The sequence below is a fragment of the Panthera pardus genome, unplaced genomic scaffold (genome assembly GCF_024362965.1).
Source record: "Panthera pardus isolate Hobbes unplaced genomic scaffold, ASM2436296v1 HiC_scaffold_18, whole genome shotgun sequence".
Taxonomy (NCBI): Eukaryota; Metazoa; Chordata; class Mammalia; order Carnivora; family Felidae; genus Panthera; species Panthera pardus.
This window is the reverse complement of record NW_026526743.1, coordinates 6844812-6859560: the sequence shown is the minus strand read 5'-3', so window position 1 is coordinate 6859560 and position 14749 is coordinate 6844812. Positions and strand designations below refer to the sequence as shown.

Genomic DNA, 14749 nt, shown 5'->3' with positions numbered 1-14749 from the left:
AAGGTGGTTCTTACTTTCTGGCAGAGAATCATCTAAGCCAGTGTTTCTCAACCTCAACACTACTGATATTTGGGGCCAGATCATTCTTTGTTATAGGGGTAGGGAGTACTGACCCTGTGCAGGACAGAATGTTTAACAGCATCTCAGCCTCTACTCGCCAGACACCAGTAGAACCCTCTTCCCCAAGGGTGACAGCCAGACAGTGTCTCTGGACATTGATGGGGTGGGAGAAGAATCACCCCAAGGTGAGAACCACGGGAGCTAGAGAGAGATCCGGGAGGTTAGCCTGGGCGTCAGAGCAGGACTTTGGCAAGCTCTGAGAGAGTCTGAGTGAGAACCCCAGTGGGCAGAGATGTAGGAAGGGATATTGGGCAGTGGATCTGATGGAGAGAGCCCAGCCCAGCTCTGTCCCAGTGAGTTCCACTCACCCATCACCATAGCTGTCTGCTCCTGGGGTCCTGAGCTATGCACAGGGGCCTCTGCCTCTTCAGGAAGAAGGGCATTTCCCTAGTCTGTCTGCATCCATCCTCAAGGAGTGCATTGTACCTGTGCTCTGCATACTGCGGGTTTCTCCCTACCCAAGTGTGAGGGCTACAACTTTAGTCTAGGTTGCAATGTTCCACCTCTGGCTCCTCCCTGGGTCTGTGATGGAATGCTCCAACTCTGGCTCCCCCTTGGGTCTATGATGGAATGATCTACTTCTGGCTCACCCCCTTGGCCCATGGTGCAATGTTCCACCTCTGGCTCCCTCCTGGGTCTGTGATGGAATGTTCCATTTCTGGCTTCCCACTGGGTCTATGATGGAATGTTCCACTTTTGGTTCCCCCCTTCATCTATGATGGGATGATCCACTTCTGGCTCCCCGCCTTATTGGAACGTTCTACTTCTGGCTCCCCACCCTGGTCTGTTGTGGAACATTCCACTTCTGGCTTCCCCCCTTGTCCGTTGTGGAACATTCCACTTCTGGCTCTCCCCCCACTTGTCTGTTGTGGAATGTTCCACTTCTGGCTCCCCCCCTGTATGTCGTAGAACATTCCATTTCTGGCTTCCCCCCTTGTCCTAAGATAGACTGTTCCACTTCTGGCTCTCCCTCCCCATTCTGTCTATAATGGAAGGTTCCATTTTTGCCTCCTTCCTCTGGCCATGATGGATGTTCCACTTCTAGCTCCCCACTTAACCTATGGTGGAATGTTCCACTTCTGGCCCCCCCTTGGTCTATGATGGAATGTTCCACCTCTAGCTGCCCCCTAGGTCTGTGATGGAATGTTCCACTTTTAGCTCCTCCCCTTGGCCCATGATGAAATATTCCACTTCTGGCTCCCCCCCTTAGCTAGTGATGGAATGTTATACTTTGGGTCTCCCCCCGCCCCGGTCTATGATGGATTGTTCCACTTCTGTCTCCCCCTGCCCAGGTCTATGATGGGTTGTTCCACTTTTGGCTCCACCCTGGTCTGTCATAGAACATTCTACTTCTGGTTATCCCCCTTGTCTGTTGTGTAACATTCCACTTCTGGCTCCGCCAGCACCCCCTCCCCATCTATCATGGAATGTTCCACTGGCTGTCCTAAGATAGACTGTTCCACTTCTGGCTCTCCCTCCCCACCCTGTTTATGGTGGAATGTTCCATTTCTAGCTCCCCCATGGGTATGTGATGGAATATTCCACTTCTGGCTACCCCCCCCAGGTCTGTGATGGAATGTCCCACTTTTAGCTCCTCCCCTTGGCCCATGATGGAATGTTCCACTGGCTCTTCCCTTGTCCAAAGATAGACTGTTCCACTTCTGGCTGTCCCTCCCCACCCTGTCTATGGTGGAATGTTCCATTTCTGGCTCCTCCCTGGGTCTGTGATGGAATGTGCCACTTCTGACTGCCCCTTGGGTCTATGATGGAATGTGCCACCTCTGGCTCCCCCCTGGGTCTATGATGGAATGATCCACTTCTGGCTCACCCCCTTTGCCCATGGTGGAATGTTCCACCTCTGGCTCCCTCCTGGGTTTGTGATGGAATATTCCACTTCGGGTTCTCCCCTACCCCTTCTGTCTATGTTGGATTGTTCCACTTCTGGATTCCCCCCCCCCTTAGCTCATGATAGAATGTTCCACTTCTGGCTACCCTCCCCCCCCAGTCTGTGATGGATTGTCCCACTTTTAGCTCCTCCCCTTGGCCCATTATGGAATGTTCCACTTCTGGCTCCCCCCCCCCCTTAGCTCATGAAGGAATGTTCCACTTCTTGCTCCCCTGGGTCTATGATGGAATGTTCCAGCTCTAGCTGCCCGTGGGTGTATGGTTGAATGTTCCACCTCTTGCTGTCCCCTGGCTGGGTCTGTGATGGAATGTTCCACTTCTGGCTCCCCCCCGATGCATGATGGAATGTTCCACCTCTGCCCCCCTCCCAGGGTCTATCATGGATTGACCCAGACACGTGGCATTCTCAGGTAACCTGTTTGCAATCATGAAATTGGGATGAGCTGAAAGAGAAGGTCTAGCAAGTGTCTGGGAAGGAGGATCAAACCCTGAATCTTCCTGAGGATTCAGCTTTCCATGCCAAATTCTGCACTGAGTCTTTTTATAGGAGAAGTGAGCTTCTAACCCACATCTGTCTTTCCCAGCTACTCCGTGCTAAGCAAGAAGAGGGTCAACAAAGCGTGCGGTTGGGGACAGGACTGACCCTCCGACGCCGGGATCCTCCCCTGGGACTCAGCGCTGGAAGAGAAGCCCAGGTGAGATCACCCCACACCTGCAGGGTGTCTGTCCTTTCCCGGGCACAGGATGGTCCTGCACTTTCTGTCTGGATTCCCCAGGCTCTGCAGGCTTGGAGGGTAGGAGGTGCAAGGTTCAGCCCAGAGGCCCACTGGCGCCTGCAGAGCTGAGCTAGTGAGGGGCTGAGGCTGGGGGCGGGGCTCTGCTGGAAGCACAGGTGTGGGCAGTGCCCCCCCCCCACACACACACCTGCTGTCTGAAAGATAGAGAAGGAAGAGTGGAGTCCTCCTCCTTGGTGTTTTTACCCAGCGTGGTGCAGTGCCCTGAGGACCTCATATCAGCCAGGAGGCCTGGCGGGCTGTCCGCTGCTGCGGGGGTTTCAACCTCAGAAAGATGGAGTGAGTTTTTCTATCGTTATTATTGAAGAATGATTGACGACGTTTGATTAGCTTCAGGTGTGCAACACTGGGCTTCAATTCTATGCGCTTCGATGCTCACTGCGAGTGTAGCTACTATCTGTCAATTTCTGTTACTGCAATATTGTTGATCATATTCCCTCTGCTGGACTTTTCATCCCTGTGACTTATTTTGTAACTCTAAGTTTGTACCTCTTAAACCCCTTAACCTGTGCTGATCATCCCCCCTCCCCCACCTCTCCTCTGGCAACCACCTGTTTATTCTCTGTGTTTATGGGTGTTTCTGGTTTTTTTTGTTTTTTTTTTTTTTTGGTTTTGTTTTATGGGGCTGTCGTGTGTGTCGTAGGATGGTTAGCAGAACTCTAACTGCTGCTAAATTGTACACTTTTGGCTTTTTTGTTTTTTAATGTTTATTTTTGAGAGAGAGCACAAGTAGAGGAGAGAGAGAGAAGGAGAAGGAGACACAGAATCCAAAGCAGACTCCAGGCTCTGAGCTGCACAGAGCCCAATGTGGGGCTCGATCCCATGAACTCTGAGACCATGACCTGAGCCAAAGTTGGACGCATAAGCTGAGCCACCCAGGTGCCCCTAAATTGCACACTTTTAAGTGATGACAGTGGTAAATTTGATATGTGTATTTTATCACCAAAAGTCTACAGACATTGTGAAGTATCCCCTGGTTGAGGACACTTAGTCTGTAGTAATGAATGCAGAGCCTGTAGAGGGTCTCAATTTTAGCACAACTGAAATTTTGAGTGGCTCATTCTTTGTTGCAGGGACTGTCCCGTGCCTTGTAAATGTCCAGCAGCATCCCCGGGCTCTGCCCACTAGATGCCAGGAGCACCCTCTAGTTGTGACAATAAAAATATTTGCAAACGTTGTCCAATGATCCATGGGTGGCAAAGTCACTCCTGAGAACCACTAAAATTTTATGCTGTTTGACCCCCAAATCCTTAAGACTTTTAAATTCCTGCACAAAGGAAGCTAAACTTTACAATGTAGCGAACATTGGTTTCGAGTCTGTCTGCTTCTTTTTTTTTTTTTATTTTTTTTTTTAACGTTTATTTATTTTTGAGACAGAGAGAGACAGAGCATGAACAGGGGAGGGGCAGAGAGAGAGAGGGAGACACAGAATCTGAAACAGGCTCCAGGCTCTGAGCGGTCAGCACAGAGCCCGACGCCGGGCTTGAACTCACGGACCGTGAGATCATGACCTGAGCCGAAGTCGGACGCTTAACCGACCAAGCCACCCAGGTGCCCCAAGTCTGTCTGCTTCTTAGATGCTATGTCATAGTGGACCGTTGAATCCAACGTGTTTATTTACAAATAGGTAAGATAATAGGACCTTTTGGGGGGCGTTTGGAGGGCTGCAGCAACGTTTCAGCAAAAACGTATTTTAAATACCCAATATCCAACACAGGGTCTGAGCCAGACGTGTTCAGTCGGGACCAGCCGCCACAATGTTTGTATCTTTTTTTTTTTTTTTTTTTTTTTAAAGGCCCCGTATCCAAGTGGAAACTTGGATTCTGACTCAGCACTGCCTCCAATAACTTGATCACTTCTCCTGAGCCCGACGCAAATCCTCCACGGCCTCTTTCCCTGAAATCCTTGTCTGTCCACACCCCAGTAAACACAGTTATGCAGAAGCCTAGTGAACTGGTATCTGCTGGGTGGAACACCCAATACTACAGCAACCTTGAGCACGGAGCAGATTTATCTTAATGAAATGGTCATGCCAAATAGTTAAAACAACAAAAACAAAAAAAAACCCAGGTCCTTCCTGGTACCACTGAGTTGCTACATTAAGCCACACTGTTTCCACCCTTGAGATAGAAAGAAGAATCCTGTGTTGATTTGTGGACTTTAACTTCTGGCTGACTAGTTCTCTTTCAACGAACTAATGTGATGCTTAACCCACAACACAGCCCAGAGAAAAATGCACAAGAGAGATGAAAAGATGAAACGAGGAGACGATCTAGAACTTGGAAGGGGGACAATACACAAAGAGATAAAGGGGCTGAGCTGAGGTTTTTTTCCCCCCAAATTCTGAATCCCTACAGCATAAAGCAAATAAAAAGTAGGAAATGAAATCCCTATCAAAAACATCAGTGTACATGGGGCGCCTGGGAGACTCCATCGGTGAAGCGTCTGACTTCAGCTCGGGTCATGATCTCACAGCTTGTGGGTGCGAACCCTGCGTCGGACTCTGTGCTGTCATCATGGACCCTGCTTGGTATTCTCTCTCTCTCTCCCTCTCTTTCTTCCCCTTCCTGCTTGTGCTTTGTCTCAAGAATAAATACATATTTTTTAAAGTTTTTAAAAAGAAGTCAGTGTGCAGACAGGAGATCATCTCGACAACAGCCAGGATGAAAGGAATAATCAACTACAAAGTAGCGGCAATTAGCAGAAATCCCAACACCCACAATAAAGGACAAAGCATTGAATGGTACCTCCAAAATGCTGAGGGACAACACCTGTCAGCTTTCAATTATATGGCAGGCAATCATTCTTCAAGAATGAGGCTTTAGAAAGACCTTTTTGTCTCCCCTAAAAATTTGGGATTTTTTAATAGATCCATCACGTGAAAATGTCAGGGAAGAAAACTTCACCAAAATATTATCCTAAATCCAAAGGAAGCAGTTCTGTGTTATTTAAGCTCTCCGCTTAAGTCACCAACTGTAGGTCACTGTTTTTGTAACATCCCCATATCAGTGTTGTCATTCCTCAGAGATACGTGATTGGACTACTTTAAGTTTGGTAGAAAAATCAAGTGAGGATATAGATCACCCACTTTTGTCAGTGCCTGGGGATTAGTGCTAAATGGTGATTCTGCATTTTTTTTTCAAGAAAGTTCGAAAGTGGCCTTTGCACCCTCTCTGAGTTATCAGCAATAGGGATGTGGTAACAGGGAAAGCTGTGGTTTCTAATGCAATGGATTACACACAGACACACACAATCACTGAAAGGTTAAAAACAACAATGATGCGATCAGATTTGTATTTCATAAGTATTAGTATAGATTAGAACATGGGTTGGCAAACTATGGCCCATAGGCCAAATCTGGCCCCTTGCCTATTTTTATAAATAAAGTTTTATTGGAACACAGCCATGCCCATTTATTTATGAATTGTCTATGGCTGTTTTCACCCTACAATAGCAAAGTGGAATCGTTGTGAGAGTGACCTAACATTTTAGCTATCTGGCTTTTTACAGAAAAAGTTCTGGCTTAGAATATCCTAAAACTGACTAAGGAGGGTACACACCACACTGATCATGTAGACCCATCAGGCACCTATTAAATTTGGCCAAGAGAGGTGCCTGGGTGACTCAGTTCGTTAAGCATCTGACTCTAATAAAAATATTCTTCCAATTAAAAAAAAAAGCATCTGACTCTTGGTTTCAGGTCAGGTCATGATCTCGCGGTTCATGAGTTTGAGCCCTGTGTGCTGGCACAGAGCCTGCTTGGGATTCTCTCTCTCCCTCCCTCCCTCTCTCTTCCCCTCCCCTGCTCGTGCTCTCTCTCTCTCTCAAGATAAACATTAAAAAATTTTTAATTTGGCCAAGAATTACCTGAGTGAGGGCAGAAAAATGAAAGAAACCAACATAACCATCGGTGAACTAAGTAATATTTCTTCCTAGACAAAGTATACCAAGTATAAAGTTAAGTCTAAGTTAGGTCTCAGGCGTATAAGCACAACCTCAAAGTTCTTTGTCTTTTATTATGCTTGTGTCCTTGTGAGATAGACATTGTGACATAAAGTCGGTATGTGACTTGTGCAGAATTTACTGTGAAACCAGAGAGGGAAAGCCAGCACTAAATTGTACCTATTTGACCCAGTGATTAACATTTGACCCTCTGGTCTTCATTCATGGTGGGTCTTAGAGCTCTCAGATCACCCCCGTTAAGACAGGTAGTCATTAAGAAGGATCTCAGGGTATTAAAGACAAAGTCGCACCGTGGGGATCTGGTGGTTCTGGCATCACTTCTTTCGATTGTCAGATTTGGATTGCTGTCTTTTACATCCTTCAGTAGCTTCTGGACTTCCATGCTAGATTCATCCATCTCCAACCTGAGTATCTTTAAGGGGCCGTTATTCTGTTTTAAAGCCTCAAAGAGCATCATTATTCCGCTCTGCCCCAAGGTATTCCAGCTCAGGTCCAGAGTTTCCAGCCTCTGAGCGCTGACTACCACCAGTGCAAGACCCTGACAACAGGAGGGGGTGATGGAGCAGCCACAGAGCCTGTGGGGAAAAAGCACAGAGACCCAGTCAGTACTCACTTAGAACCTACCGTGTTGCTAGATGCACTCGTTTTGCTGGCTGGGGACCTAGTAGTGAAGATAGGAAAGAAAAAAATTATTTTCTTCATGGAGCTTATTTTAGTGACATCAGACTTCCCTCAGAACGTGGAAGACAGTGGATGGTGGTAGAGAAGCCACGTTAGCAGGATTAGGGTCAACTGGCCAGAGAAGCATTCAGTAGCTTTATGGTGGTTGGTGAATCCCTCATTGGGAAGATGATAGGAGAAAAAAAGTAAAAGGAGGAGAGTGGGCCATTATGGTAAGTGGGGGGCCTAAGCCACTGATACAATTTCATTGTAGCTGAAATGCCAAGCTGGGGGAGGGTCTTGTAGACTCCTGGAAAAACCTTCAGATTTGACCTGCAGTGGCACAGGGAAGGAGCTTTTGGGTCTTTTGAAGCAGCTGCCCGTGGTCTGGCTTGAAGCTTGACAGGTACTTCAGGGAGATGGGTTGAGAGCAAACTTCAGGAAATCAAGGACCATCTCAGGGATCATGCCACACTCCACGGGAGAGTTGGTGGCCTCAATGCGAGCGTTAAGCAGTGGAGGCGTCGATGGTCATCTGCTAGGTGTCTGGAAGAAGGGGTCTCAAAATGAACGTGAGGTGCGAAAGGAAAGCAGGGAGAAGAGGACAGAAGCCTTCTAGTTGGTGAAGAGATGGACTGTTTTGTCCTAGACTTTCCAGTGAATCAATTATACTCAGTAAGGCATGGTATGTGAACATCGCCTCCGTTCCTCGCCTCCTTGTTCTAGAGCTCTTCCTAGACTAAAAGATGCGTTTGCCAGTGGGAAACAGAGGGTGGGACCCTTTATGGTTGATACGGTTCATGCTAGCTTATAAAGAGCCCAGTGGGCTGACTCAAGCCGGACCGCCCCCTCAGCCATGTACCCTTGAGCTCTGAACCATCTGCACGTCTATGCCCCACATCGCTAACCATCATTCTGCTGCCCCAGGTGCTGTAACAGGCACTGCAGATACAAGAAATAAATTCCATCCCCCTCGGAAATAAAACTCACAATGGATAAATGGATTAACAAATTGTGGTAGATCCCTACAATGGGATATTGTTCCGCCATATAAAGGAATGAAGGATTTATACCTGCTTCAGTGTAGATCAATCTTGAAAATATACTCACTGAGCACTGGGTGTTGTATGGAAACCAATTTGACAATAAATTTCATATATTAAAAAAAAAAAGAAAAAAGAAAATATACTCACTGAAAGAAGCCCAACACGAAAAGCTACTTACTGTATGTAGGACTCTGTTTATACGGAATATACTGAATTGTATATGGATAGCAAGATAGGTATAGAATGGAGACAGAAAATAGATGTCACCAGGGGCCAAGAGGTCTGGAGTCCCCATTTGGGGTGATAAAACAGATAATAAGTATAGCAAAAGCCACCAAGTTATACACTTTTAAATGGCGGATTTTATATTGTGTGAATTTTCAATTTAACAAATTATAGGGGCAGCTGGGTGGCTCAGTCAGTTAAGCATCCATTTCTTGATTTGGGGTCAGGTCAGGATCTCACAGTTCATGAGTTCAAGCCCCATGTCAGGCTCTGAGCTAACAGCGCAAAGCCTGCTTGGGATTCTCTCTCTGCCCCTCCCCTACTCACACATATGCACACACTCCATGCCTGACAAAAATACACATTTTTTAAGAGACTTATAGACCCAGCGACTGGGTAGGAAAATGCCATGTGTGTACCATGGTAGGATAATCAGGAGATCTGGAATGATCGAAACTAGTTTGTTGCCCCCTATAATAGCCAAGCTAAGAAGTGAAATGTTAGCAGATATCTCTGCAAATTGAAGGGTCTGAGTGCTCTACCCAGAACAAAGGAAACCAAAGAGTAAGAACAAAGACTTTGCACAGTGGGAAGGAGCTGGGTGTGTTCTGGGAACTGAAAAGTCAGTTGAAGATGCGCCCCAAGCTGGGGAAAAAAGCCTGAGATGAAGGTAGACACAAAGAGCCTTGGTCACAGGGAACACTCTGAGATTCTGTAATAAATATGGATTCACGCGCCTGCTGCATGAAACCTTATCGCGAGGTTGGTGAGCCCACAAAGTAACTCCATAAATGCGTTAGGTGTGAAATCATGAGGAGGAATCCTATAGAATCATGCATTCCATAAAGGGGAAATTGGAACATCGGATGTCACTGCCAATGAGTATCAGATGGCATCTGAACCCCAGTTTGAGGTCAGAGCCCCTGTTCAATACCTCGGCTAGGATGCCAGGTCCTCGTTCCATGATCAAAAAAAAGATCAACCCTAACCTGTGGACACTGGATTTGCTTGTTCAGCGTCTTCCCCAACGTCTAATTCAAGGGAGCTCAAACTTCGTGAAAACTGGAATCGTCTGGAATACCTCTGAAGACTTGGATGCCGGGTTCCACTTCCCCTAAATTTCATCAGTTATGGGAGGCAGCCTGACCATCAGGAATTTTAAGAGTTCTCCAGTACAGCCAAGATGTTAAACAGAATCACCCTGCGTTCTGGTGTACTTTCTCATCTCCGCAAGGGCAGGGAAGCTGTTACATGACCCAGATTCTCTTTCCAATAGTGTTCTAGTTGCAAAGTACTTTGCATCAGTGAGATGCAATTGACCGAGACGTGGGAGGGAGAAGGTGGTGTGGAGCCTACCGTCCAATCGATGGAGTCACCGCCTTTCCTGGGGGCAGTATCCATCCATGGTCCCCTGATCACTGAGTTGAGGCAGGCCCACTGTGTCCTGCTCACTGGATCCTGCTTACACAGAAGCTGTGTGCCCCTGAAGCCCACTCTACTGGGGGCTGTCCACACCTCTAGCCTACTCCTCCAGGCCCTCTGAATGACTGTCAATACAGGTAAACCGGGTGCTTAGGATTTCTGCAGGGATTTGCCTCCTAAATTGGAGGAGAGAGACTATTGCAGTCTGCATTCTAAAACACCTCAGGAAGATTACGTATCTCCACAGCACCTTAAAAAACGAGCCAAAGTACCTACCCGCGACATCTTAGGTTACAATTTGGCTTCTTCAAGGCCTTGCAGAGATACCACGGTCCCGTAGCTATGGGGCTGAACCCCAGATCCAAGTTTGTTAAGCTGGAGTCTTCCTGGAGCAGCTTTGAGAGGTGTCTACAGCCACGTCTGGTTATGTTGCAACGTGATAACCTGCAAAGACCGTTGGATCCTTCTGACTTACGCCCTGCAAAGTGGTTGCTCCTTCCAACAGCACACACCTTCTACTGTGAGCTACAGACTTTCAGGCAGGCCTGTACGTGAAAACGTGCACGTGAAATCATTACATCATGCCCACCCTGCCTGAGTGTTAGAGGGTTCAACTGACCTTTGTCTGCCACCTTTTATTATGCAGACACAGACATACGCTTAAGATACAGATGTTCCTAGAACAGCAGCATGTCCTATAAGTCAAGAGCTTAGGCTCTAGGGTCAGACAGACCCAAGACTGAATCTGAGGTCCCATTTATTTTCTGTGTGGTTAGGCCACCAGGGTTCTACTCTTGCTGTAGAGAGACAGAGAGATTTTATTTCATGGCTTGTATTTCAATCATCCCAACAGGACTGTGGTGTACCAAAAGCTCAAGTTTCCGGATACCTAGTGACTGGGTTTGTCGTTTAAACTCTGTAGACTTTCCTACAAGCTTAGGTTTCTACAAAGCCCTCTGACTAGGAGGCCAGACCACACAGAAGGATGGTCACATGGTACATTTAGACAGGTGGGTCTGTAATCAACCATCCCAGCCCTGTGCCCCAACCATGGCATAATTGCAACCGTGGCCACAGACCCTGAAGTTCAGGGATGATAACTAGACCAAAAGACACCATGCTTTGTAGTATGTGAAATCCTAAAGTCATCGGTGAACCCGAGAAGTTTAGGGAGGGGAACTCAAACAAAATATAAGATTGAGTTTTGTAGGCTAAGTGGAGGCTTGGTCCAACATCAACTCTATGTATTTAAAGTAATGATCTTTGGCATTTCAGTTTCTAGAGGGGGCTTTATACCTACCACATAGATGTGACCACAGGCAAGCTAAGTGGCTAAGTGTTGGTTTTCCAATTAGTAAATCTGAAATAAAGGTAACTATCTCATGGGTTGTAAGAATTTTTTAAAAATCTTTGTAAAATTTAGTAAAGTTCCTCGCACACAGTGAGTTAGCTTAACGAGCACTGGACATTTTTTATTTAAAATTTGACATTTATTTATTTTTGAGAGATAGCACAAGCAGTAGAGGGGCAGAGAAAGAGAGACACACACAGAATCCAAAGCAGGCTCCAGGCTCTGAGCTGTCAGCACAGAGCCTGACAAGGGGCTCAAACTCACGAACTGCGAGATCATGACCTGAGGCAAAGTAGGATGCTTAACTGACTGCACCACCCAGGCGCCCCTGGACATTTTTTGTTTAGATGCCTAAGCCAACTCTAAAGACATGATGATGTCACTACACAGACAGCCTTGTAGAATTTTGTGTTCTTCCTATATCCTACCTAAACAGTATTCATTAGATCTTTTCATTTTCTTTATATGCCACTATAAGCCGAAAACTTGTTTTCTCTTTTTAGTCTTAAATGACTGGAGCACATCTGGATTAAAGGAGAGCCTAGATTAATCCAGCTAGAAGCCATAAGGCTAATGGGCAGACAGAAGTGCCCCCAGGAGAATAAGGAGCCCAGGGAAATCAAAGCCAAGAAAAAAAATCTGAACAGAAATAAGCCTCTAACTCTGCCCAGTCTGTTGAATGTTACCCTAACTATGCTTCTAATGGGAACAGGTATCCCATGCTGGGATTATTCCCATATAACAAGGATCAGCAAATTACAGCCAATGGGTCAAATCCAGCCCACCACCTGTTTCTGGTGAATAAGGTTTTAGTGTAACACAACCACACTTCATTTCCTTACATGTTCAGCTCAGCAATGGCACAGTTGAATACTTGCAAGAGAGACCCTATGGCCCATAAAGTCTAAAATCTTTACCATCTAGCCATTTGCAGGAAAGAAAGAAAGTATTGAACCCTACCACATAACTCAACCCCTTCACAGTTATAGGAACAAGTAGGTCATGTGGACTTTAAAAACATACACAAAACATCAGACCCGAGAACCAACTGTCTATCCCAAATTTCCGACATAGGAAGAGGTCAGAAGGTAAGCCCTGCTCTGAAAGGCATGCGAATATTCCTATCTGTTTCTACCTGTCCTTTCCCTAATTTGTACCAGGGTCTTGCCAATTTCATTCACGTAGAATCATCAAGTGCTCTCCTATCTGTCCTACCTGAATGCAGGTGCGCACACACACAGACTTATACCAGGTTCTGTAGTTGACAGGGTGACTCAGACCCCCACATAAAAGTTTCACCCCACCATCCCCAAGGTTGTTGTTGGCCAAGCACAGGTGCGTCAGCGCCTGGCTGACGATCAAAGCAGAAGAGAGCTCCTCGCAACAGGCTTCTGTAAGATGACAGTTTTCTAACCTGCAAAAGCATCACACAAGTAGCAAGACCGTGAGAACATTTCCAAAGCCCAGCCTTCTTGGCTGACATCCCTTCTTGTTAATTCAGCACCCCCTATAACATGTGCTCATGATCAAAGCCCGAAGGACCAGGAATGGGAGAAGGGCAAGAAAAATGCTTGAATTATCCACCTGGGACCAAAACTGAGAGCTAGGGGTCTATGTCGGGGGGAAGCCCCATATGGGTCGCCCAGCAAATCCAGGTGTTACCAATGCTGTTCCCCATTGTGGCCCCAGACCCAGTGTGGAGATGCTCCACGGGAACGGAGGCGGCACTTACGACAGCCTCTGCAGGAAGCACTTGGGGTGTCTCAGAGTCTTGCACAGCAACCTGGCACTCTCATCTGTAAGCTCATTTGCTGTGAGGTTCAGGCATGTGAGGGACTAGTTGACTTCAAGGGCTGAGAAGAAATAAGCCCACTGCTGAGTGGTGTCAGAACAGGATCCCAGCCTGTGAGATAAATGGGGGAAAGCCATTCTTCCGGGAGGACAGAGAGGCCACATCAGCTTACTATGCTTCCCTGAAGACTATATACTGGATTTCCATTTCATTCTACTCCAATAGGTGCCCAACCCTGACCTGAATTAGTACTGAGAATTGATCTCCTTTGCTTCTTCAAATGTCCCCATTGCCATTTGATCAACATCCAACCTCATGTAAGAGAAAAAAATCTATAATACAATTAGGCATGAAGTTTCACTAACGTGGCCTGTTACTGCTCAAACTCTGCCTTTTTTTTTAAATATGAAATTTATTGTCAAATTGGTTTCCATACAACACCCAGTGCTCATCCCAAAAGGTGATATTATTGAGAAACAGAGCATGAGCGGGGGAGGGGCAGAGAGAGATGAGACACAGAATCGGAAGCAGGCTCCACGCTCCGAGCTGTCAGCACAGGGCCCGAGGCGGGGCTCCAAATCACAAACCGCAAGATCATGACCTGAGCCAAGGTCAGACGCTTCACCAACTGAGCCACCCAGGCGCCCCATAGGGAGTTCTTAAAATTAGTACCTTTCTGGCCTCAGAGATTACCCTATAATGAAGAGGTTATAAATTTGCTTAAGTCATTGGAATACAGACAGGGTGGAATGTGAAGGGTCTCAAATCCTGTGAGCCTAAGTGGGAGATTCTGATTCAGACATTTGCCAAGGTTTAGTGTACCCACTTAGAAACATCACTTATCAAAACTTTAGAGTAACATTTTTTTCTAATTAAATGAGGAACAACATCAAAAATCATCCATAGGGAAAGAGCTACCCTTTGTGTCTTCCCCCTGTGCAAAACAGGTCATATTCCTGTTTCATTCAATGCTCAAGACCCCGTTTTATGGATGAGGAAACAGCTCAGAATCCTAGAGGTAAAAAATGGTATTTGGAAGTGAGCTCAAATCCAAAAACAAAACAAAACAAAACAAACCTGTGCTGCTAGCCTGTACCTCAGGCTGCCACCCAACTAAACCAAAGGAAGGAAAAATGGTTCCCTAGGTGGGTGATGATCATCAGAGTGCTCATGGGGGTGGGGGGCGGTCTCTGAGGAATTGCTCAAATCAGTGAAATACCAGCGGCCAGGATACTTGATGCTTCTGTGGTATTGCTGAGTGGTCAGTTAGGGTTGATGGTTGCTCTGAATCCTACCATGTAGACAACCTGGAGTCTAAGACACCATGTCCCTGAGCCAGAGGACAGTGCAGAATTCTGGGCGTTTCTTTGCCCTCGGGGCTCGTTATTCAATGCACAAGACGAGCTAGCTGGAGAAAAAAGAATGTGGATGGGGTTTCTGCCTCTGTTCGAGACTACGTCCCCTGTTTAAC

General features: G+C 46.7%; 1 protein-coding gene across 1 annotated transcript in view; it reads right to left on the bottom strand.

Annotated features, from left to right (window-relative positions):
* Positions 1 to 6957: 6957 nt before the first annotated feature.
* The window catches only part of LOC109259894 (NACHT, LRR and PYD domains-containing protein 2-like), a 28817-nt gene continuing 21025 nt past the window's right edge, over positions 6958 to 14749 (bottom strand). The window contains 4 exon segments of the mRNA XM_053906462.1: positions 6958 to 7357; positions 10412 to 10579; positions 12730 to 12900; positions 13219 to 13389. Of these exon segments, the coding sequence (XP_053762437.1) occupies positions 6958 to 7357; positions 10412 to 10579; positions 12730 to 12900; positions 13219 to 13389 (910 nt within the window).